We start from the raw sequence: 22,771 nt of genomic DNA, 5'->3' as shown, positions 1-22,771 counted from the left end.
AAAGTAAAAAATAATATAAAAAAAAGGTTTTTACAAATATAAAAAATAAATTTAAAAAACCTAAAAGTTCAAATCACCCCCCTTTCCTTAAAATAAAAATACTTAACCAATAAATAAAAAAAATAAACATGGGCATCGCCGCATGCGAAAATGCCTATACTATTAAAATATAACAATATTAATGGCATACGGCAAGTGACGTAGCGGGGAAAAAAATTAAAACAGCCAATTTGCCATTTTTTGTCACTTCAACTACCCAATAATTTTTTTTATGAAAAATGATCAAAAAATTGCACACACTTAAAATTGGTATCACTGAAAAGAACAGATCGTCCCACAAAAAATGAGCCCTCACACAGCCCCGTACACATAGCTCCAAAAAAAGTTATAGGGGCCAGAATATGGTTATGAAAAAAAAAAAATCCTCAAAGGTTTAAAAAATAAATAAAAATCTGTATTAAAACGCAAGAAAAATTATACAAATGTGGTATCATTGGAACCGTACTGACCTGGAGAATGAAGATAACAGATCAATTTTACCGTATAGTGTACAGTGTAAAAAAATACAAAATAAAAACCTTTATCACAATTGCATTCTTTCCTAATTCTACCCCATTTGGAATTTTTTTCCCGCTCCCTACTACATCGTATGCAACCGTAAATGGTGCCATTAGAAAGTACAACTTGTCCAGCAAAAAATAAGCCCTCGTAAGGCTATGTGAATGGAAAAATAAAAAAAGTTAGGACTATGGGAATGCGGGGAGCGAAAAACTAAAATGCAAAAATAGAAAATCCCAGGGTCCTTAGGAGGTTAAAAAAAAGACTCCCACTGTTTTATTTCTACAGTTATTATGCAGTCTGTGTCTCCATGGTAACAGACAACACATGCTGTGTAGTCGGATCTTGTAGTCGCATTCCTTTCTATACGTCCTCTACTGCTTATACTATAGCATAAAGTATGTGACAAATAGAAGAACTGACGAGGCTGCAAAATTTCACAGCACAGGATTTGTCACCTTGTACCGTGGAGATTGGTTTCTACAGCACCTATGCACAAATAGTAAGATTTATTTTTTATTAAAACCTATAAGGCCGGGTTCACATCACCGATCTGTCAAAATGATCTTTTATTTTGCACCCGTTTTGGATTTTTTTTCTCCCGTCTAAAATAACGGATCTTAGAACTGACAAATAAGGATGCTAAATGAGCATAACGGATGCAAAAAAAAAAGGATCCTTTTTTTTTTTTTTTTGTTCTTCTGATGTAACTGTGATGTAAACTTGGCCTGACTGGAGCCATAAAAAAATGGTTGCGGAGGTGAATATAGCTTTTAATAGAGTGACTGTTGTGGGGAACCCGTCCATACCTACAATCCAGGGGTCATAAAATGAGGTCAAGGCCTAGAGCCCATTGGTGCCACAAATACCGTGACTGATCAATGAAAACCAGACTCAGAGTAAAATTGGGCTGATCACCTGACTAGTCTGATCACATGAACCAAACCAGTCACATTAGAGTCCATTCACACGTCCGCAAATGGGTCTGCATCCATTTCGCAATATCGGGAACGGGTGCGGAGCCATTCGATCTCAATGGGGCAGGAATGGATGCGCAGAGCACACTATGTGTTCTCCGCATCCGCATTTCCGGAGAGCGGCCCCGAACTTCCAGGCCGCGGCTCCGCAAAAAAATAGAACATGTCCTATTCTTGTCTGCAATCGTGGACAAGAATAGGCAGTCCTATGGGGGGTGCCGGCCGGGAGTATTGCGGATCCGCAATACACTACGGACGTGTGAATGGACCCTTATACTCTATACCAGGGGACAGCAACTTCCAGCACGCCAGCTGTTGTGAAACTACCATTCCCAGCATGCTCCATTCATTTCTATGGGAGTTCTGAGAAGAGCAGAGCAATTATGCATGCTGGGAGTTGTAGTTTACCAACAGCTGGATGCTAGAGCTTGCCTACCCCTGCTCTATACAAATAAAGTGCTACTTGCTAACTTGTAATATCCTTATTGTACTGTCAGGTGTTTGTACTGATCCATTATGTAACTAAATTACACCGCCTAATTTTTCGGCAGATAATACTGCCTGCCAATTACCCAATTCCTCGAACATAGGGCGATCCAAATCTTTTGACATGTTAAAAAAAATTATCATTTACAGTGATTAAACACCACGATCTGTCGCTGGCAAACCACTTTATAACATGGGATAGCGATCGCTCCTTCCCATGCTGTGGAGGAGATTGCTGTATGTAATAGCAGTGGTCTACTCAGTAAGCGAGCAGGCGATCGCCAGGAAGGAACGCTTCCCTCCCAACACCCCGTCTAATACGCCCTTAAGGGCTCATGCACACGAACATATTTTCTTTCCATGTCCGTTTTTTTTTTCGGACCGTATACGGAAAAACTGAAGTTACTCTGTGTGCATTCCGTTTCCATACGTTCGTATTTCCGTTCTGCAAAAAAATAGAACATGTCCTATTATTGTCCGCATTACGGACAAGGATAGAACAGTACTATCAGGGGCCAGCTGCTCTGTTCCGCAAAATACGGAATGCACACGGACGTCATCCGTATCTTTTGCAGATTCGTTTTTTGCGGACCTCAAAATACATACGGTCATGTGCATGAGCCATAACAGTTCCATTAGGCCTGGGCTACACGGCGACTTTTTGTAGCGCGACTGATCGATTTTAACTATTGAATGACAGGCGCAGTCCGCAAGATTGCATTCACCTGAATGTGTTTATTTGGACGGCAGCTGGAGTTCAATAGTTAAGGCTACTTTCACACTTGCGCTAGAAGGGTCCGGCAGGGGACCACCAGCCTGCCGGACCCGTACTAACGCTAGCCCAAGTGTGCCGCCGGAAGTCCGCTCTGGCCCCAGTCACTATAATGGGGATGGGCCGGCGGTCCGGCCGCGGCACGCCAAACAGAATTAAACTGCCCCTGCCGGACCCTCCTCGTGCAAGTGTGAAAGTAGCCTTAAATCGATCAGTTGTGCTACAAAAAGTCGCCGTGTAGCCCACGCCTTTCACTGGTACTGGGTGTAAATAACACCTCATTCCAGTCACTGACAGGCAGCAGAACATACACATCACAGGTCAAAGTACAGGTCATACCGTGTGTACCTGGAGAGAAATGTCATGACCACCTACTGCTGTAACATGGCAGCCACAAAGTCACCGGTAATCAAGGCTTTACTAATGACTGACAGGAGGTAACGTATCCGTCCTGCAGTCCGTACATTGCCGAAACGCAAAATGCACATACCGGCCACGTACGTTCCGAGGTTAGCGGATCACCACGTGCCTCCCTTTGTTAAAAAAGCTCATTATTGTCTGCAAAATGGACAAGAATAGGACATGTTCAACTTTTATCAATTCAAAGGTGTTCTGTCCGAATATTTTGTGACCCCCCCCCTAAGGGTACGGCTACATGGCGACGTGAAAGTCGCGTGACATTTCATGTAATGTATTTCAATGGTGTCGCCATGTGACGGTCACCAAAAATCCATCCAAGTCGTTGTCAGCACCACTGAAATGCATCGCCATGCGACATGTCGTCGTGTAGCAAGCCGTCCCCTAATAGCAATTATAATACAGAAAAATGACAAATGGTGATACATAAAATATAACAATATATAATACATAGTAATTACTACTAATACATTAAATATAATGTTATAATAAATGACTAATACATAATAGCAGTTAGAATACATAGTAATTACTACTAATTCATTAAATATAACATTGTAATAAATGGCTAAAACATAAGAATAGAAATTATAATACATAATTACTGATAATAATACTACATTAAAATGATAAAATGTTAATACATAAAATCTAAAGTAATATATAAAAGTACACAATGACTAATATATAAAAAAACATGAATAATGACTAGACTTACAATCTAAGTCTAATCTAAAAATAATATATATAAAAATGACAATACATAAAATATAACTAAATTCATAAAAAAGCATCATAATAATAATAATACAGAATAAAGACTAATGATACATAATAATTACCCCTAATAGTAATGCACATGATATGGTAATAAGCAGTACAGCGCTGTGTACAGTACCCCAGCAGCAGCAGCACAGCCCAGCCTTCTGTCACTTTGCTCCCCGGGTATTCCGTCTGCAGCCCCCGGCGCCTCCGCTCCGCACTCCCCGCTTCCTGCCTCCAGAAGGGCAGCTTCTCCTCCAGCACAGCGCAGCCAAACCCTGAGGCCAGAGCAGCTGAGCTTTCGTCCAATCGCCAACGTCGCTGCCCGCCCCTGTCCTCCTGGTAACCAATCAGAAGGGCGCATATTCTGCCTCAAACAGGGATGGGTTGCATGGGACTATGTGTGTACACAGGCTTCCTGGTCGCTGCGCTCTCTAATTGGTTTAGCCGCTGCTAAGAGAAAAGGGGGCGTGTCCGCAATTAAAAGGGCTGCAGCAGCGTGGGAGAGAGAGAGAGGACTCTTCGGGGAGTCTGGTGGTGACCTCTAATCTTGGGCACAGGCACTGACCTGATGGATTTAGGATTAGTCTGATTCACTGAGGTCTGGGCTTTTGCTTATAATATAAATGTGACAGCGGAACAATTATTGGATATGGAAGGTATAAAAGTGTCACAAAATAACCCAGCGAAAAAAGTAACCGCTCGGTGAGGGTGTTTAAAGGGATTCTGTCACCAGATTTAACCCTATTAATCTAGCTGCTTAGGTGGAATCTGATTGGTTGCTAGGGGCAACTAAACAAGTTCTACTTTAAACCAGTTTGATAAATGACCCCATAAGTTTGTATCTTGAGATCACCCCTTTAAAGGGATTCTGTCACCAGATTTAACCCTATTAAGCTAGCTGACATTAGCGATGTGATAATGTCAGCTAAACCTAACTCGCCTATTCCTACTTTTATCTATGCCCCGTTACGCCAGAAATCTAACTTTTATAATATGCTAATTAGCCTCTAGGAGCGGGGGGGCGCGTTCCTGCTCCTAGAGGCTCCGTTCTCCCTCCAAGTCCTGATTGACAGGGCCAGGCAGCGCTCGCATCTGTCTGCCGGCCCTGTGCTCTGGTGAAATCTCGCGCCGTTCAGTTTTCGCCGCAGGCGCGGTGAGGAAGCTGGCAGCCTGCGAGCGTCTTTCCCTCACCGCGCCTGCGCAGAATACTGACCGGCGCAAGATTTCACCAAAGCACAGGGCTGGCAGACAGATGCGAGCACTGCCTGGCCCCGTCATCAGGACTTGGAGGGAGAACGGAGCCTCTAGGAGCAGGAACGTGCCCCCCCCCCACTCCTAGAGGCTAATTAGCATATTATAAAAGTACGATTTCTGGCGTAACGGGGGCATAGATAAAAGTAGGAATAGGCGAGTTAGGTTTAGCTGACATTAGCACATAGCTAATGTCAGCTAGCTTAATAGGGTTAAATCTGGTGACAGAATCCCTTTAAAGGGGTGATCTCAAGATACAAACTTATGGAGCTGTCAAAAATGAAAGGTGGAATTGTATTGGTTGCTATGGGCAACACCAGTTTGATAAATGACCCCATTCTTTCCTATCCACAGGGTAAGTATCTGATCTGTATGAGACCTCCACCGATCACAAGAACGGGGGTCCCGACTCCCAAGCTCTCTGAGAGAATGGGATGGCAGCGGATCAGGCACGCTGCTGCTGTGGGACTATAATTGACTGTCTCTGGCAGTTCCATAGAGATGAATGGAATGGCGGGGGCATGCTTGACTGCTGCTAGGTACGTGTGACTACTACTTCCATTTTTTTGCGGTGCGGAGGCACGGAGAGAAATCCCACAGAAGCACTCCGTAGTGCTTCCGTGCCTCCGTTCCGCACTGGACCTTCCAGATTGTGGACCCATTCAAGTGAGCACACGGCCGGTGCCTGCATATTGCCGACCCGCTGTTTGCTGGCCGCAATACGGGCACGGCCGGGTGCATCAGCCCTAATGTCATACGGTCCTGGGAAACAAACGGTGTCCATAACAGGGAATGGTGCTCACACACGGAGTGTGATTCCCGCACAGGACTCGCTCGTCTGAAACAGCCCTAAAAATACTGGGGGTCATTTACTATACAGAAATACGCCTTTATAAGGCGTATTTCTGGCGCAGATTGCGGCGCAAAGGTTATTTTCAACGAAATCTACAACTTTTTCCCCGCTCACGCCAAGTCTAAAAAAGTGGCCGTGGCATGGGAGGTGGACGGGCTGGCACATTCATTATTTTCTATGCCTATTTGAGGCGTAGAAAATGGTCTAAATGTAAGGGCTTGTTCACACGAACGTATGGGTTCCGTTGCCGTATTGCGGACCGCATATGCGGATCCGCAATAAACGGACACCGTTCCGTGCCCATTCCGCATCACGGATGCGGACCCGTTTACTTGAATGGGCCCGCAAATCCGGAGATGCGGAACGGAAACACGGAAGGGAAAACCACGGAAGCACTACGGAGTGCTTCTGTGGGGTTCTGTTCCGCACAAAGATAGAACATGTCCTATCTTTTTGCGGAACGGAGAGATGTTAAATGGGTCTGGATCCGTCCCAGAGGCCTCACGAACGTTCTCCGTGCATTGCAGACCACAAATTGCGGCCCCAATGCACGGAACGGAACCCATACGTTCGTGTGAACAAGCCCTAAGCCAGCAAGGAAGCAGGCTTACATTTAGATTGGCGCTGGATACGCCAAAGTGATATAGAGGACGGCGCCTCTTCATAACTTCAGTGGATCCACCGCCAGCTATAGGTGCCATTAAGACTGGTGTCTAAAACGCTGGTCTTAATTAATGACTCCCATTATATCCTGAGGTACCAGTGTACTGAGATTTCACAGGTAATATTAAGTATGGCCAGTAGAGGGTGCCCTGAATCAGGATTTGATCACACAATTACTATAGTCAATATCATTTTCATCGTTTTTTTTTTCTATATTCCATTATTTATTCAGGTTTTGTTAAGAAAATATATCGCTACATCACACTGTGTCTTGACCCTTCCTTCTCACGCATCATCCCTTAAAGGGGTTCTCTGAGAATTAAGAAAATAAAATTACTGAAAATACATAAATATAACTTTATTATAAATACATTCCCAAACACCTTTCATTAGATAATGGCTCGTTTTGTCTGGGGAACGATCATCAGGGGAAATAAAATGGCCGCTGTCCTGAATTAGTACACACAAAACCTGCCCTAATCACACAGGAGGACAAGTTACTTCACAACACTGAGCTAAAGATCTGCCTCATCCTCCTCTCTGCTCTGCTTGTCAGGGATTATGATCCTGAATACGATTTAATATGATCTACAGCCGAATCTCTGAAGGAACAGAGTTCATGAGGAGACATGAAGTACAGAGAGGCGGTGGGATGTGACTAATGAGCAGCAGCACTTGTTTACAGTCTCCATTACCACAGCCTGTCCTGTCCGTCCTCTCTGTAATTCATGTCTTCTCATAAACTGCATTCCCCAGAGATTCAGCTGAAGATCTTGTTAGCTGTATTCAGGATCATAATCCCTGACAAGAGGAGAGGAGGATGAAGCAGCTCTTTAGCTCAGTGTTGTGAGGTAACTTGTCCTCCTGTGTGATTAGGGCAGGTTTTGGATGTAAAAATATGACAGCGGCCATTTTATTTGCTCCCCAGACAAAACAAACCTTTATAACTAATGAAAGGTGTTTGAGAATATATTTACAATAAAGTAATATTTAAGTATTTTCATTTCTAAATTCCCAGAGAACCCCTTTAATAAAGGGCATCTGTCAGCAGATTTGCACCTATGACACTGGCTGACCTGTTACATGTGCACTTGGCAGCTGAAGGCATCTGTGCTGATTCCATGTCCATATGTGTCCGCATTGCTGAGAAAAATTATGTTTTAATATATGCAAATGAGCTTCTAGGAGCAACGGGGGTGTTACCATTACACCTAGAGGCTCAGATCTCTCTGCAGCTGCCTTGCTATCTTCACTTTGACAGGACCAGGCAGTGTAAATGTCACCACCCCTGGCCCTGTCAATCAAAGTTAAGAGGGCATGAGCCTCTAGGAGCAGATGCCCTTTAAAGGGGTTATCAGGATGAACCCTTTTCTAAATGAGGACCCATTGCTAGGGTCTCAAAAGATCCGGGGCCCAAGCCCCAATGAATATGGCCCAGTTCTTTAAGTCGCCCCCCCCCTCCTTCCCCCCACACACTGCATTTTGCCATACAGCAGCAGATACCTGTCACATCCAGGGCCTCCAGGTGACGTCTCCTCTGATGTAGATCTTCTCTGTCATCATCTTCTCCATTCGGTCTGGACAACTTCTCTCAGCCGCCTCGTCTCTACAGAGTGTGACACACAGACATCTTAGCTTCCTCACTTTTCTATCATTATCCCCCAACCTGGAGTCCCCACAGTGTTATCCTGCTGCTCGCTGTGCCCCCTAATACCCCCAAATACTATCCTGAAGGAGTGCCCCATAGTAATACTGCCCCCCTACAGTGCCCCCAACCGTGATAATGCTCCCCAAGAGTGCCCCCATTAGTAGAAGAGCCCTCCAGTATTAATAATACCCTCACAGAGCCCCCAGTACAAATAAGGCCCCCTATTGTCCCCCCAGTGGTAATAAAGCTCTCTACAGACCCCCTCAGTAGTAATAAGACCCCCATAGTGCTCTTAGTAGAAATAAGGCTAGATCTATAAGTCCCTCCTATAGAGCCCCCAGTAGTAATAATAACGCCTATAATGTCCCCTGGATTTGCAGGTGCCCCCCTGTTGTTATATTCCCGCCTCCACCATACAGTCCCATGTAAATAACATCACACCATCTCTCCTGCCCCCTCCAAAATACAGTCCTATGTAAATAACATCACTCCCCTCCCTTCAGCCCCACCAACATACAGTCCCATGTAAATAACATCACCTCCTCCCCAGCCTGCCTTCAACATACAGTCCCAAGTAAATAATATCACCCCCTCCCCAGATGCCTCCAACATGCATTTCCATGTAAACATCACCCCTGAACATTCAGTCCCATGTAAATAACATCATTCCCCCCCCCACCAGCCACCTTTAACATACAGTCCCACGTAAATAACATCGCCCCCTGTAACATTCAGTCCCATATAAATAACATCACTCCCTCCCACAGCCGCCATCAACATACAGTCCCAGGTAAATAACATCACTTCCTCCCCCAGCCCCCTCCAATATACAGTCCCATGTAAATTACATGACCCCCTCCCCAGCCACCTCCAACACACAGTCCCATGTAAATAACACCCCCCCCTTCACCCCTAACATACAGTCCCAGTTAAATAACCACAACTCCCAGCATTGCTCTGCCTCTCCCTTCACTTACCTCTCCTGATGTAGCAGACATTACTTCAGCTTCTTCCCCTCTTTACTGCCGTCCTCTCCTGCACTGGTCACATGATGGTGACATCTTCGCAGGTCCTTCTCAACCACTGACTGTTTTACTGGTCACATGACCTGTGATGTCATCACAGGTCCTTCAGCTCTTCCAACGCATTAGATTCAATTGCATTGCTGTCCTGTGGAGGCAATACAGTTGTATCTAGCAGGCAGTCAGGACATTCGGGGCCTGGGACAAAACAGGGGCCCAGGCCCCAAATGTTTTAACCTAGCAACGCCCCTGTCTCCCAACATTCGAAAAGCAGGAGGAGGGACAATATCAGTGGTGGATATAACAGCAAATTTTTATGTTTTTTTACTAGGCCGTGCCTCTGTCATAATAGCGCTCCACACATAGTAAGAATACTTCTTTAGTCTGACAACAGTTTAAGGGGAACCCGTCATCCACTTTATGCTGACCTCACCATTAGTGACAGAAATGCTGATTTCAGCGGTGTGTCACTCATGAGCTAAAAGTAACCAGCATCATTATCATTGCAGCCCCGGCCTGGAAAAGAGTCCAGTCTACCTGAGAAGAGTCCTGGTTATACATAATCTCCGGCTCTCCCACCCATCTGCTGATGATTGGCAGTTCTCTCCTAGACAGAAAGGGAGAAAACTCGGTAGAAGCCGGTCAGTCATCAGCAGGAATAACCAGGACTCTTCTCAGGTGGCCGGGACTCTTTTCCAGGCCCAGTCTGCAATGATTGTGATGTTGGTTCTCGGCAACTACTTACTTTTAACTTATAAATGACAGGCCGCTGAAATCAACTCGCCTGTCTCTACTTTATACTGCCGTTAGTATGGGTAGCATAAAGTTGATGACAGGTTCCCTTTAAGCATGTCCCCTTGGTTCCCCTGACTCAGGATGATGCCCTATTAGTGCCTTCCCAGATGGTATGATGCCCCTACTTGTCCCCTAAGTACACCCTCACCGTATGGGGCCCCCCATAAGTATTCCAATACATGGCGATACCCCTTAGTTTGAATACTCCCCTATCCCGTGTTCCCACGATGAGTGGTGCAGAGCAGGACTGCTCTGGCCTCCAGTCTGCGGCTTGGCACGATGACATCACTGCGCCGAAACTCCGTCAGCTTTGGAATGGTGAGGCTCCCTGCTTCGCCCTCGTGTTCAGCTAAATGTGCACCCTAAGGACGCAGATACATTTGAAGTCCACACATCCCGGGACCACAGGACACAGGCCGAAACTTGGCACTGTCCTCCTGGATCTGGGACGATTGATTTGTTGCTATGGGTAATTTCTCCGCTTGTCCTTTGCACTAGTTTACTGCGGATGAGGCCATAGTATAAAACGTACTGAAGCGGTCACGAGTGAACTGGAATTCAGAAATTTTTTATATATTTTTTTTTCCTAATTGCAGGATTTAAGAGAATTCATCGAAATAGTTTTTTTTTTATAGGAGTATAGATGACACTTCCCCTTTAACAAGCCAAGCAGTCGATGCCGGAAGAGATGGATTGAATATGTTGGACGCTCTGTGATGGATTGAGCTGGCCTGGCCAGGAGCTGTGGGTGGGAGGATCTGGGAGCAGAGGCAGCTGGTGACTACTAGCAGTACAGGAGGCAGGAGCTGCTGCAGACACCATGGATTTCAACGTGAAGAAGCTGGCTTCTGATGCAGGGGTGTTCTTCACCAGAGCTGTGCAGGTAAGGGGGCATGTGTATGTAGGTGTATGGGGGGGTTTGTGCCCCTGGGATGTGCAGCCCTCCCCTCTGCAGCATCCTCTGACAGATGCCGCTTCTTATCCCTCCATCTTTGCTGCATCTCCCTAGACTGTCCTCCATCCACCTGCTGGGAGCTGGAGCATCCATGGAGGATGATGACAGGTAGCCTCTGCATGCTGGCAGCTGCTGCAGAACATCTTATGAATGCTCTGAATACATATTTTATATGTGCATTGTTTTTCGCCACTCATCTCTAGTAGGGATCAGTAGATTGATTATTGCATAGGGATCCAGGACTTGTCATTCAGCCATGTGCAAAGGGGAGCCCTATTTGAGTGAGCCCCCCTAATAAATGAGATAATTTTGGGGTGGGGTGAAATTCTGGCGTATGACTGGATCCTGACATAAGCTGACTCGGCACATTCTTGTATTACATAGACTCCCATTCACTGGGCAGCGGTGTGGATGTCGTGGGGTTGGCAGCAGTACGATGCTGTCTCCATTCTGTCTAATAAAGGGGGCTTCTAGAGATAGGGATAGAGCCCCCACTATAAAAGCATTTTTAGGTAAAATGCGTCCCTATATATCAACAATCAGCAACCTGCAGGGCTCCAGCTGTTGTGAAACTATAACTCTCAGCTTGGCTGTTCTCTAGGGTGTCCAGAAAATTCACTGGAGCACGCTGGGAGTTGTAGTGTCCCCACAGGTGGAGCGTCAGAGTTTGCTGAGCCCGGCTCCATTGCAATTCTGCCCCCATTTGTTATTGTACAGATGAGAATCTTGTCATCGTCCCCAGCTCAGCGCGTCTGTGCTATCAGGACCAACGGAAAAAACATCTATAAGGTTAGGCCTAATGCACACAACCGTATTCTGCATCCGCAAATCATAGAACATGGCCTATTCTTCTCTGGATTGCGGACAAGACTAGTCATTTCTAGTATTTTGCAGATCGCAATATAAACACACTTGCGTGCATGCAGAAATGTGTACGCCGCCCTTAGGACATCTAGGGGTATGTTCACACATTACTGTTTTGCCTATAGCAAATTCGAGGCCGGCATTTTGATTTCTGCCGCAGCTTCCACAAGAAGACACATGCCCATTCTTCTTGTGTACATTTTTCGTCCCGATTTTCTCAGGAGCACATGAGTGGCATATAAAATACTACATTCACTTGCGTTGGATACGGAAAGTTGCTGATTTGACGAGTATTTAGATGCAGGAATCCTGAAGTGTGAACAGACCCCCAAAAGGTGACATCATGCAATATTTTTACTTCTGGGGCAGTGGTGTTCACTTTATTTTTGCTGTTAAAGTGATTCCCGGACTTTAACGTTGCTGACCTATCCTTAGGGTTGACCATCGATACCCGATAGTTGGTGCTCCGACTTCTGGATCCCTTACCAATCAGATGTTTGCCGCAGCTTTTTTGCATTGGATCAGCACAGTATCCAAGGACAGTCTCGACCCAGTGTATGGAGCGGTCAGTGGAGCGCAGCAGCCCATTCAAACTGTTGAACGGCTGGGGGCCAGACCCCCACTGATCTGATACTAATGGGTCCTCCATATTAAAGTCTCTGAAGACCCCTTTAAAGGATCACTCCCTGTGATCTTCTACTACTTTACACACTGGGTTGTATGCCTACATATGAAAATAGTTAGTTGCGAACATCCTGTAGGCCATCAGTTGTATATTTCTTATCTCTTGGGACAACCAGGTCTGATTATGGTGAAGGTCCATCCACCTACCACATTTATTTCATCACTAAGGACTTACAATTGATCTGTAAAATAGCCCAAAAATGTAATAACCCTCAACAGAAAGTGACCCGCTTCAATGTCAGTGTCCACTCGACCTCATAGATTCTTCTGACCTGATCATGCCAGAACCCAGATCCTATGGAGAGAGCCATTCTGACCTGGTATTAGGTTTGATCTTCATCTTAACATATGATGATAGAATCGTTGGAGGTTCATCAGATAAGACATCCATAGATTGTAAAAAGTTATTGTCCTCAGTCACTGACTAAGCCCTTTTCTGTGTAAAGGTTTGTGCCATAGTAGACGTTCCTCACCTATCCACAGGATCTAATCGCTGGGATCTCCACTAGAATCCCATCCATTGTGGCACTACCACAACCCAGACCCTATAGAGGATCGTATGTTGGCCATTCTGACCTGGTATTAGGTTTGATCTTCATCTTAACATATGATGATAGAATCGTTGGAGGTTCATCAGATAGGACATCCATAGATTTTAAAAAGTTATTGTCCTCCGTCACCGACTAAGCCCTTTTCTGTAGAAAGGTTTGTGCCATAGTAGACGTTCCTCACCTATCCACAGGATCTGATCGCGGGGACCACCACTAGAATCCCATCCATTGTGGCACAACCTTTTAAATTCAATATCTCAAAGTCAGGCTACGTTCACATCATCCGTAACCTGATCTGACAAGCTGTTCCCGCACCATTGCCGGATATTGCTGTTCACTGCCGGACCCCATAATCTATAATGGGATCTGGCTACTTTCCTGTATGAGTGCCGGGTTTTGGCTGGAGAAAAATGTTGCATGCAACAGTTTTTTCTCTGGCTGAAAGCCGTCATTTTGCTGTAAAGACTCGTGTTGGGGGGGGGGGGGGGGGCTGCTAGTGCAGCCATTTCTGCATTTAGGAAGTAAAAATACATTGTGGCGTATCTCTGACCTCGTCACAGTACACAAGAATCAAAAGGGTTAAGGTGGTGCTAGTCGCAGCTGTCTTGTGACAGTCACCCTCCCTTGGGTTTCTGTCTAATAACAAGGCACTGTTCACTGAGCTGTGGCCGCAGTTGAGATCCGAACTTATGGACGTTGTGAGCCACCTAATAATATGTGTCCTGCTCTTTATCGACAGGGTCTGTCTGGTTGAGATGAGAGGAAGGATCCTCGAGAGGAAGGCTGAAGCTCTGAAATATTAATCACTATGCTTGTCAATACTAGAAGCAGTAGCTAGCGAGGTGTCAATGGCATCATTGTAGTCATTGCTTCTCTGGTGGACTTTTAGGATCTGGTGCATTGGTCATGGCGCCCCTGCACACATGATGGCTACCTAGAGTGAACCCTTTAGGAAGCGGTAAGGAGCCCATACTAACCTAAAGCTACCAACCCAGACGAATCCCAGCATCCTCGTAGCCAATAATACTGTGACATCTCTGAGGGCTTCTAAGGCGGCTTGCTTTTTAGCGACTGTAACACCTGAACCCTCAGAGGTTCTACGAGGACCTGTTGAGCACTATGGTGACCCAACTCCAGGTCTGTAGGCGGCGGGTGTTGCAGCCATAAAAGTGAATTCACATTTGGAAGATTTGTTGCAGATGTTCCCGTGAATAAAAACTGAGTTGAATTCATGTGATAAGAGTTGTTTCTGCACAAAGCACATGGATGCTGTAGGACCCATCCAAGATGAATGGGACAGATGCAGAAACCTTGGCAACAAATCTGCCGCATGTGAACTTGCTGTAATACAGTGAAGAAAATACTCCAGAATATGATGTGTTAAATGGTTTTATTTTTTATTTTTATTATTATGAGGTTACTGCGGCTTTGTGTAACGTTTCGGCCTTATGGTCTTCTTCAGACTAATGCCGCTGGTGAGAGAAGGAATAAGGTTGAGCGCAGTGTAGAATGCGGATATACCGCTGGTGAGAGAAGCGCTACGCTCAACCAGCTCTCACCAGCGGTATATCCACATTCTACACTGCGCTCAACCTTATTCCTTCTCTCACCAGCGGCATTACCCTAAGTTCAGACCTGAGCGTTTTACAGCGCGTTCCTACGCGCTGTAAAACGCTCAACACGGAGAAACCAATGCTTCCCTATGGGAATGGTTCTCACCTGGGCGTTTTACAGCGCGTACGATCGCGCTGTAAAACGCCCGACGCTCAAACAAGTTCTTGAGCTTTTTTTTGGGCGTTTGTCGCGCGTTCCCGCACATAGATATTCGGGAACGCGCGACAATTTGTGAACGCCTGTCTCTGTATGCGCGATTGTAAACGCCCGTACAATCGCGCATACAGAGCGCTCGTTTCAGAACGCTCAGGTCTGAACCCCCTGTTAGTCTGAAGAAGGCCATAAGGCTGAAACGTTACTCAAAGCCGCAGTAACCTCGTAATAATAAAAAATAAAAAAACTATTTAACACATCATATGCTGGAGTCTTTTCTTCACTGACAGTTGGGGTGGGAACCCTACTCCAAGCAAGAACAACAGAGTGCAACAAGGTTTAAATAGGATATACTTGCTGTAATACAGACGCAAACCTATAGCAGTAAATCTTTGGCCATTTCAATTGATGTCTATGGAAGTTTTTCTTTCCAAAAAAAAAAAAATCTAACTGGCTTCTGGTTTCTCCTCGTGGGCTCCCATACTTACCGACGTTGAAAATGCAAACATCAGGAAAGCTAAGCCCCTCAAAAATGGGCCAGAATGACCATAAAATGCCCCAAATTAGATCATTTTGTAAAGTGTTGACTGCAGGTGCTGCACATTGAGGAGATATGTGGGGGGCAGTGAGTTCAGTAAGTTGTAGAAGAGGTAGGTTACCCAGTGCATGGGGATTCTAATGTCATGAGGTGTTTTATAATGAATATTGCTGTTTATGTAGACGGCACGCCGGCCATGAGGTATAGGCCCATGGGTATGGCTCCCCAGAGGTGCGGAGCTGCAAGAGAGTGCTGTCTTATAATGCAACATGGAAATAGCAGTAGAAACTTCTCTGTGGCCATCGAAAAGCATCAAGAGGGAGATTTACGAACCTGTCTAGAAGAACTGTCTCTGACGCCCTTACAGACCGATCGCAACCGAGCTGTCATTTCTTATGGTGCATTTGAAAAATGAATGCGCTCTTGTGATTGGTTACTAGGGGCAACATAGCGTTTTTAGACAGTTTAATAAATCTGCCCAATTATGTAACGTGTATGGGGGCGTCCCATCTCTTTAGGGGAGATGAGGATTGGACATGTCTAGTTCTTTTGTTTTCAAGGGAGATGAGCTGCCATCAGTAGTGTCTAACAGCGGCTTATTAAGTAGGGGGGAATATTTGGCCAACAGCTATCTAAGGTGTACTGCTACCTTAAAGGGGTTGTCCGAGTTATTTTTTTGTTCTTTCTATGTTCCTAACTAGGCAAGTATAACAACTTTACAATTAAAGGGGTTGTCCAGGTTCAGAGCTGAACCTGGACATCCCTCCATTTTCACCCCGGCAGCCCCCCTGACATGAGCATCGGAGCAGTTCATGCTCCGATGCTCTCCTTTGCCCTGCGCTAAATCGCGCAGGGCAAAGGCATTTTTCTGAGTTCCGGTGACATACCGGGCTCTCTATGGGGCTGACAGGCAGCCCGGTGACGTCACCGGCACTGATGGGCGGGATTTGGCTCTGCCCTAGCCAGTAAAACGGCTAGGGCAGAGCTAAAGCCCGCCCCTCAGAGCCGGTGACGTCACCGAACACACTGCTGGGCGGAAGTTACCGCCCGGCAGTGTGTTATTGAAAACACAAGAGCCTGTGCCCTGCGCAGATGCTCCGATGAGATGCTCCGATGCCAGGCTCAGGAGGGATGCCGGGGTGAAAATAAGGGTATGTCCGGGTTCAGCTCTGAACCCGGACAACCCCTTTAACTCACTTTATCTCCGGTGCCTGGTTTATAAGATTTGACTGAGGGTCACATGACCTGTGATGTCCGCTTCTCTCCCTGCTCTGATGAAGTTCATTTACAAGCCTGTAAACCAGAGGTCACTGTGCTGGCCACGCCCCCCCTTCACTGCCGGGCTGTCTGCTCTCTCCTACGATTCTTAACCCCTTCAGCTGCACAGACTGGTTAGCTGCAGCAGTGATAATTCTGGGCACAGGAGCTGACAGACTAGAGAGAGCATTGCACAAGAAGGTAGGGGGAAGATCCTGTGTGTATTAGCAGTGTCATTATACAGCTGGGACTTGTAGTTCTACACTTACAAGTTGCTGTTGATTCTCCCAGCACTCAGAGCAGCTCTTGTATCCACTCCCTTAGCAGTGTCATTATACAGCTGGGACTTGTAGTCCTACACATACAACATGCTGCTAATTCTCCCAGCAGGCAGACATGTCACTCAGGGCAGCTCTTGTAGCCACTCCCTTAGCAGAGCAGGGGGAGGGGCAGAGGTTGTTGTTATTGCATGTAAACAAAGGGCCAGAAAAGAACCAGGGAAATGAGGAAATATATATATATTTTTTTTTGCATAAAACTTGCTTCGTTATATATTGCTGCCCTTCAGATTTTCAGTGCTATATATATTTTTTTTCATAACTCGGACAACCCCTATTAAGGACTGATTGATACGACTGTGCTCGGTCCGGGGAATACTGGCTGTGTGTTGGACGCCTTCCCGACCGGAACTGACTGCATCATAGTGATTTATCATATTGTCAGTTCCTATCTGATTGTGGGTCTGTTGTACTGTGCTCATCATCATCATCATGTGAGTACAGTACAATAGAGTAAAAAATACAATGCAACAGCTCTCTGCAACCAAAAAAAGTACAAAAAAGTATTCTAATGCTAATGCTACGCTTATTAGGTAAATTAGAGATACTTGGCAAAAACATTTTGTACAAAATTATTGGGGCTCGTCTGCCACACGTCAAGGCGATCTCTGTAAGACGGGAACCTTAGTCTGCTCTCCCTCAATCACTGGAAGCCATTTGGCACCAGGAGAGGTGTGGAGTGGGCTCGGCATGCATGTTGGTACCTGCATTTTCTGGATTTAATGTAGGCCATTTTGGCACCAAAGATGACAAAAATTAAGGTGGGCCCAGCATGCATGTGGAACCTACACTCCTTGAATTGTATGGTAGCCGTCATGGCACATAAGAGGTAGAATTAAGTGTTAGGTTCCCGTCTTACAGAGATCGCCTTGACGTGTGGCAGACGGGCCCAAATAATTTTGTACAAAATGTATTTGCCAAGCATCTCTAATTTACCTAATAAGCTTAGCATTAGAATACTTTTTTGCACTTTATTTGGTTTGCAGAGAGCTGTTGCATTGCATTCTTTTACTTTGTTTTCAGCCAAAGTAACGTGCACCTGCGCATTTTTCTGTACAGTACAATAGAGCCACAATCAGATAGGATGTGACTGTATCATAAATCTATGATGTAAACAGTTTAGATCCGGGAAAGGCGTCCAAAACAGGACCTGCACTGCTAAACCTACTGACAAGCTGAATAACACTGTGGCGGTGGTTTAGTAGAAGACTCGTAGAGAAGACATGCCGGAAGCAGAAACACTATTCCAATGGCCACTTGGATTTGATATGGACCTGACTATCCTTAACCCTTTAAGGACCGGTCCCATTTTGCATTTTCAGTTTTTCCTCCTCACTTAATTTTCAGTTGACATAGTCATAGGAGGGCTTATTTTTTGCAGGAACTGACTGTATCATAAATCACCAGGATGTAATCCGTTCGGTCCGGGAAAGGCGTCTGACACACGGCCTGTGTTTCCCGGACCGAGCGTGGTCGTGGAAATCAACCTTAAAAGGCCCTCAGGAGTACTGAGAAGGTTTTTTAGTTCAGACAATGGTCTTCATAGCAGACAGAACAGCAGAGGAACATTTCTGTGTCAGGAAGCTGCTTCAAAGCCATCTAGTATGTTGAATTTTCCCTTTTTGGTTTGTAAGTTTTATGGACAGTCATAAAGGGGCTATGGTTTTTTAGGGTCCCTTAAAGCTATAGCACCACATATTTAGTCTGTTTATAAATTATATTTTTTTGATGCAGTGAATTCCATTTATGTGTCGGTGTAATGGCCGGCAGTTGATGTTCTCCTCACTCCTTGCAGAGCGCGGTTTAATGTGCGGCACAGTCAGTGCTTTTAGTGAGTCACACGTCATCGACTTCTCATTTTTTTTAGAAGCTTAAAGCTTGTAAATGTGACGGGTTTTGTGCAATGCTGGTATTTGTGTTACGGGTCATGGAAGGATTTATACAAGAGCGCTCGGTCTGGAGTAAACATCTGATGTGTAGGGATGACGGCGCCTTAAAGGGACAGGACTCCATCTAGCGGCGGTGCTGTCTGCATCCGTGCGGTTGTGCTGTTTTGCAGATAAGAATAGGCATTTTTACAGGGAGGACCTCTAAAGGTGCAGGATGCACACGAACTGCATCCTTATTTTGCGGACCGCAAAACCAATATAGTCATATGAATGTAGCCTAATGTGGAAGTGACTCCTGGAAGCCATCAGACCCCCCCAAATGGCATATCTGTTATTATACTCTTAAGGGCTCATGCACATGGCTGTAGCCATTTTTTATGGTCCCCAAATTGCGGATCCGCCAAACACCGATACCGTCTGAGTGCGTTCCGCATTTTGCAGAATGGAACGTCCTGTCCTTTATAGAACAGTCCTAACCTTGCCGGTAAAACGGACAAGAACAGGGCATGCTCTATTTATTTTTAATCTTCAGGACAGGTTATCCCTATCTGATCAGTTGACTCCCGGCACCCCCGATTAGCTGTATGAGGGGGCTGCGGTGCTCCTGTGAGCGCTGCGGCCACATCGCGTCTTTCCATGCACAGCGCCGTACATTGTATAGTGGCTGTGCTTGGTATTGCAGCTCAGCCTCATTCACTTGAATGTGACTGAACTGCTCCCAGGCCAGTGACCAATGAACGTGATGTCGCTGGCCTAGAATAACGAATTGTAAAGAGGTTGTACAGGCTGTAGATAATTGATCATCTATCCTGAGGATAGGTCATCAATTTCAGTTCGGTGGGGGTTCAACTCCTGGCACTGATGCAGATCAGCTGTATGAAGGGGCCGCGGTGCTGATGTGATCAGTGTGTAGCGCAAAAAATGCGGATCGGATGCAGACAAAAAACGTGGTTGTGCGCACAAGCTCTAAGAAGAATAAGCTGCACCTTCTACCGAAATTGGCAAGCAGTGGAGCGAAATGTAGGGTCAGGGGGATCAGGCTGGTAACACAATTATACGCCGCTCCCGCAGAGCTCTGCAGTCGTGGCGTCAGGCTTTGTGTGGACGTGCCTTGTAGGATGGCCTCCCACTGTCGTTTGCAAATTTCAGTGGAAGGTCCAGCTCTTTTTCTTGATAGTTGCCGCCATGCCGAGGCTTGGTGACTCTTCATGGAGCTGTGGCGGCCACTGGCTTGACGTGTTCACGGCAGATTTTGCATGTGGATTTCGGCTTGTATTCCGCTCGAAATTCACTGCGCATGTGCCAAGAGGTGGGGAACATAGCATTGGCGGTGTTGGGGCCTCTTTGGGACGTCAGTTATGCCACAGTGGGGGCGTGATACCCGACCGGATTGGATGACTATTTCTATAGTTTTTCACAAGCCCAGATGACTAGTAGGAGGTATTTGAATTCAGCACATGCAGACATTTTTTTTTTTTTACTTTTATTTTATTTTTTTCAGTTTATATAAAAGCTTACTGCGCTTTCAGCTTTTCCTCCCCATATTTGTGGGACAACGTGTATATTTTTTATTTTTTATGGTACATACCATTGAATTTACCATGTTTTGTATTGGAAAACAGACAAAAAAATCTTTTGTGGGGTGAAATTGAAAAAAAACACAATTCCGTGTCAAGTTTTTGGCTTTTGATATTACAGCCTTTACTGTGCACAAAAAATGACATGACGTCTTTATCCTGCGGGTCAGTACGATTACAGCGCTACCAAATTACAAAAAAATAACTTTGAAAAAAATCAACATTTTATTTGCATCGCTGTTTTCTTACAGCCGTAACTTTTCATATCTCTGTCTACAGAACTGTAGTTTTTATTGGTACCATTTTTGGGTACGTGTGGAAAAGGTGCACAAATCGTGGATGTACCATAAAATGTATTTGATGTAAAATAATTTCTTATTGTTTGCACTTTTTTTATTACATTTTTTTTTTAATTCATCAAGGAATTACTATCTTAGGCTACATGCATACAAACGTATTTTGTTTCCATGGCCGTTCCATCTTTTTTGCGAATTGGATGCGGACCCATTCATTTCAATGGGTCCGCAAAAAATGCAGACAGCACACCGTGTGCTGTCCACATCTGTATGTCTGTTCCGTAGCCCCGCAAAAAATATAGAGCATGTCGTATTCTTGTCCGTTATGCGGACAAGGATAGGCATTGTTACAATGGATCCGCAAAAAAAAAAAAACGGATGCAGTGCAGATGCCAAAAGGACCACATCAGTATTTTTTGCAGATCAGTGTTTTGCAGACAGCAAAACACCTACGGTCATGTGAATGTAGCCTTAGGCTGGGTTCATATCTGTGTTTTTAAAGGGAACCTGTCACCAGTTTTATGGTGTCCTAACTAAGGGCAAAATTCTGGGTCACTTTCTTGAATTGACCCAGTCAATCTGCCAACATCTTGTATTGAAAAGCTCCAGCTGATAATGATGAGTCCTGAATATTCATGAGCTCCTGACTCTCCCCGCCCACCTGCTGCTGATTGACAGTTATTTTCCATATGACTAAGCAGCAGGTGGGCAGGGGAGTGGCTATAGCTCTGAATAAAAAAAACGCTGGACTCAATGACATCACGCTGGACTCAAATCAACTCATTAGCATGTGGCATCTTTGTGTGTATATTATGAGGTAACCATCGTGTGCATGAGGCCTAAGGCTGGGTTCACATTTGCTTTCATATGCCGGCTTTCGGCAGCATTTTTTGTCCGTTCACAGCACAGATGCACCACAAAATGGTGCCATTAAAAACTACAACCTCCCCCACAAAAAAACAAACCCTCATATGGCTAGATAGACGGAAAAATAAAAAAGTTACAACTCTTGAAATGTGAAAAAGAAAAAATGAAAAGAATAAAAATAAATGTTTTGGTCACTAAGGCTACTTTCACACTAGCGTTAATGTTTTCTGGTATTGGGATCCGTCATAGGGGCTCAATACTGGAGAAAAACGCTTCAGTTTTGTCCCCATTCATTGTCAATGGGGATAAAACGTAACTGAACAGAATGGAGGGCGCCAGAATGCATTCCGTTACGTTCTCGTACAGGAGATCAAACCGCAGCATGTTTTCTGCCCTGGGATGCGGAGCAAAACGGATCATGACCCACAATGCAAGTCAATGGGGACGGATCCGTTTTCTCTGACACAATAGAAAACTGATCCGTCCCCCATTAAATTTTAAAGGAGTTCATGACGGATCCGTCTTGGCAATGTTAAAGATAATGCAACCGGATCCGTTCATAATAGATGCAGACGGTTGTATTATCAGTAACGGAAGCGTTTTTGCTGAACCCTGCCGGATCCAGTAAAAACACTAGTCTGAAAGTAGCCTAACGCCCCTAACAGGCTGGTGACTAAGGGATATATGACAGTTCAGTTTCACTAAGTCGGGCCATTACTGGACTAAGCAGGGTAACATTTCTTTTGCCGTCCCTCCCGGTGCTTCTTGCCGTGACTTCCAGCCGACCGTTTTCGTATTTGTGACAGCAACCCGCAGCGCGTTGTCTAGGAAGCTTTCCAAGTAGCTGTTCAGAAATTCCGGCTATGTGACATAAGTCTCCTTAATCTCTTTCTTCTGGCTTGGGTTGCCAGGCTAAAGAAGGGTTAGTAAAGGCCCCGAGAGGCTGAGGTGTGTAGGTGGATAAGCCCCTGAATGCGTCCT

At 45.4% G+C, this 22,771-nt stretch overlaps 2 protein-coding genes across 2 annotated transcripts in view; one reads left to right on the top strand and one right to left on the bottom strand.

Moving 5' to 3' along the window:
* Positions 1-4,247, bottom strand: part of MIGA2 (mitoguardin 2) — a 34,133-nt gene extending 29,886 nt beyond the window's left edge. The window contains 1 exon segment of the mRNA XM_044268578.1: positions 4,053-4,247. The gene's annotated coding sequence lies outside the window, so the exon portion shown is untranslated.
* Positions 4,248-10,846: 6,599 nt separating this feature from the next.
* SH3GLB2 (SH3 domain containing GRB2 like, endophilin B2) overlaps positions 10,847-22,771 on the top strand; it is a 44,318-nt gene continuing 32,393 nt past the window's right edge. Inside the window, 1 exon segment of the mRNA XM_044268579.1 lies at positions 10,847-11,090. Coding sequence (XP_044124514.1) covers positions 11,028-11,090 — 63 coding nt within the window. The 5' untranslated portion in view covers positions 10,847-11,027.

The sequence above is a fragment of the Bufo gargarizans genome, chromosome 9 (assembly GCF_014858855.1).
Source record: "Bufo gargarizans isolate SCDJY-AF-19 chromosome 9, ASM1485885v1, whole genome shotgun sequence".
NCBI classification, from domain to species: domain Eukaryota; kingdom Metazoa; phylum Chordata; class Amphibia; order Anura; family Bufonidae; genus Bufo; species Bufo gargarizans.
Note: the sequence above shows the minus strand (reverse complement) of the source record. Positions and strands in the feature narration are given on the sequence as shown.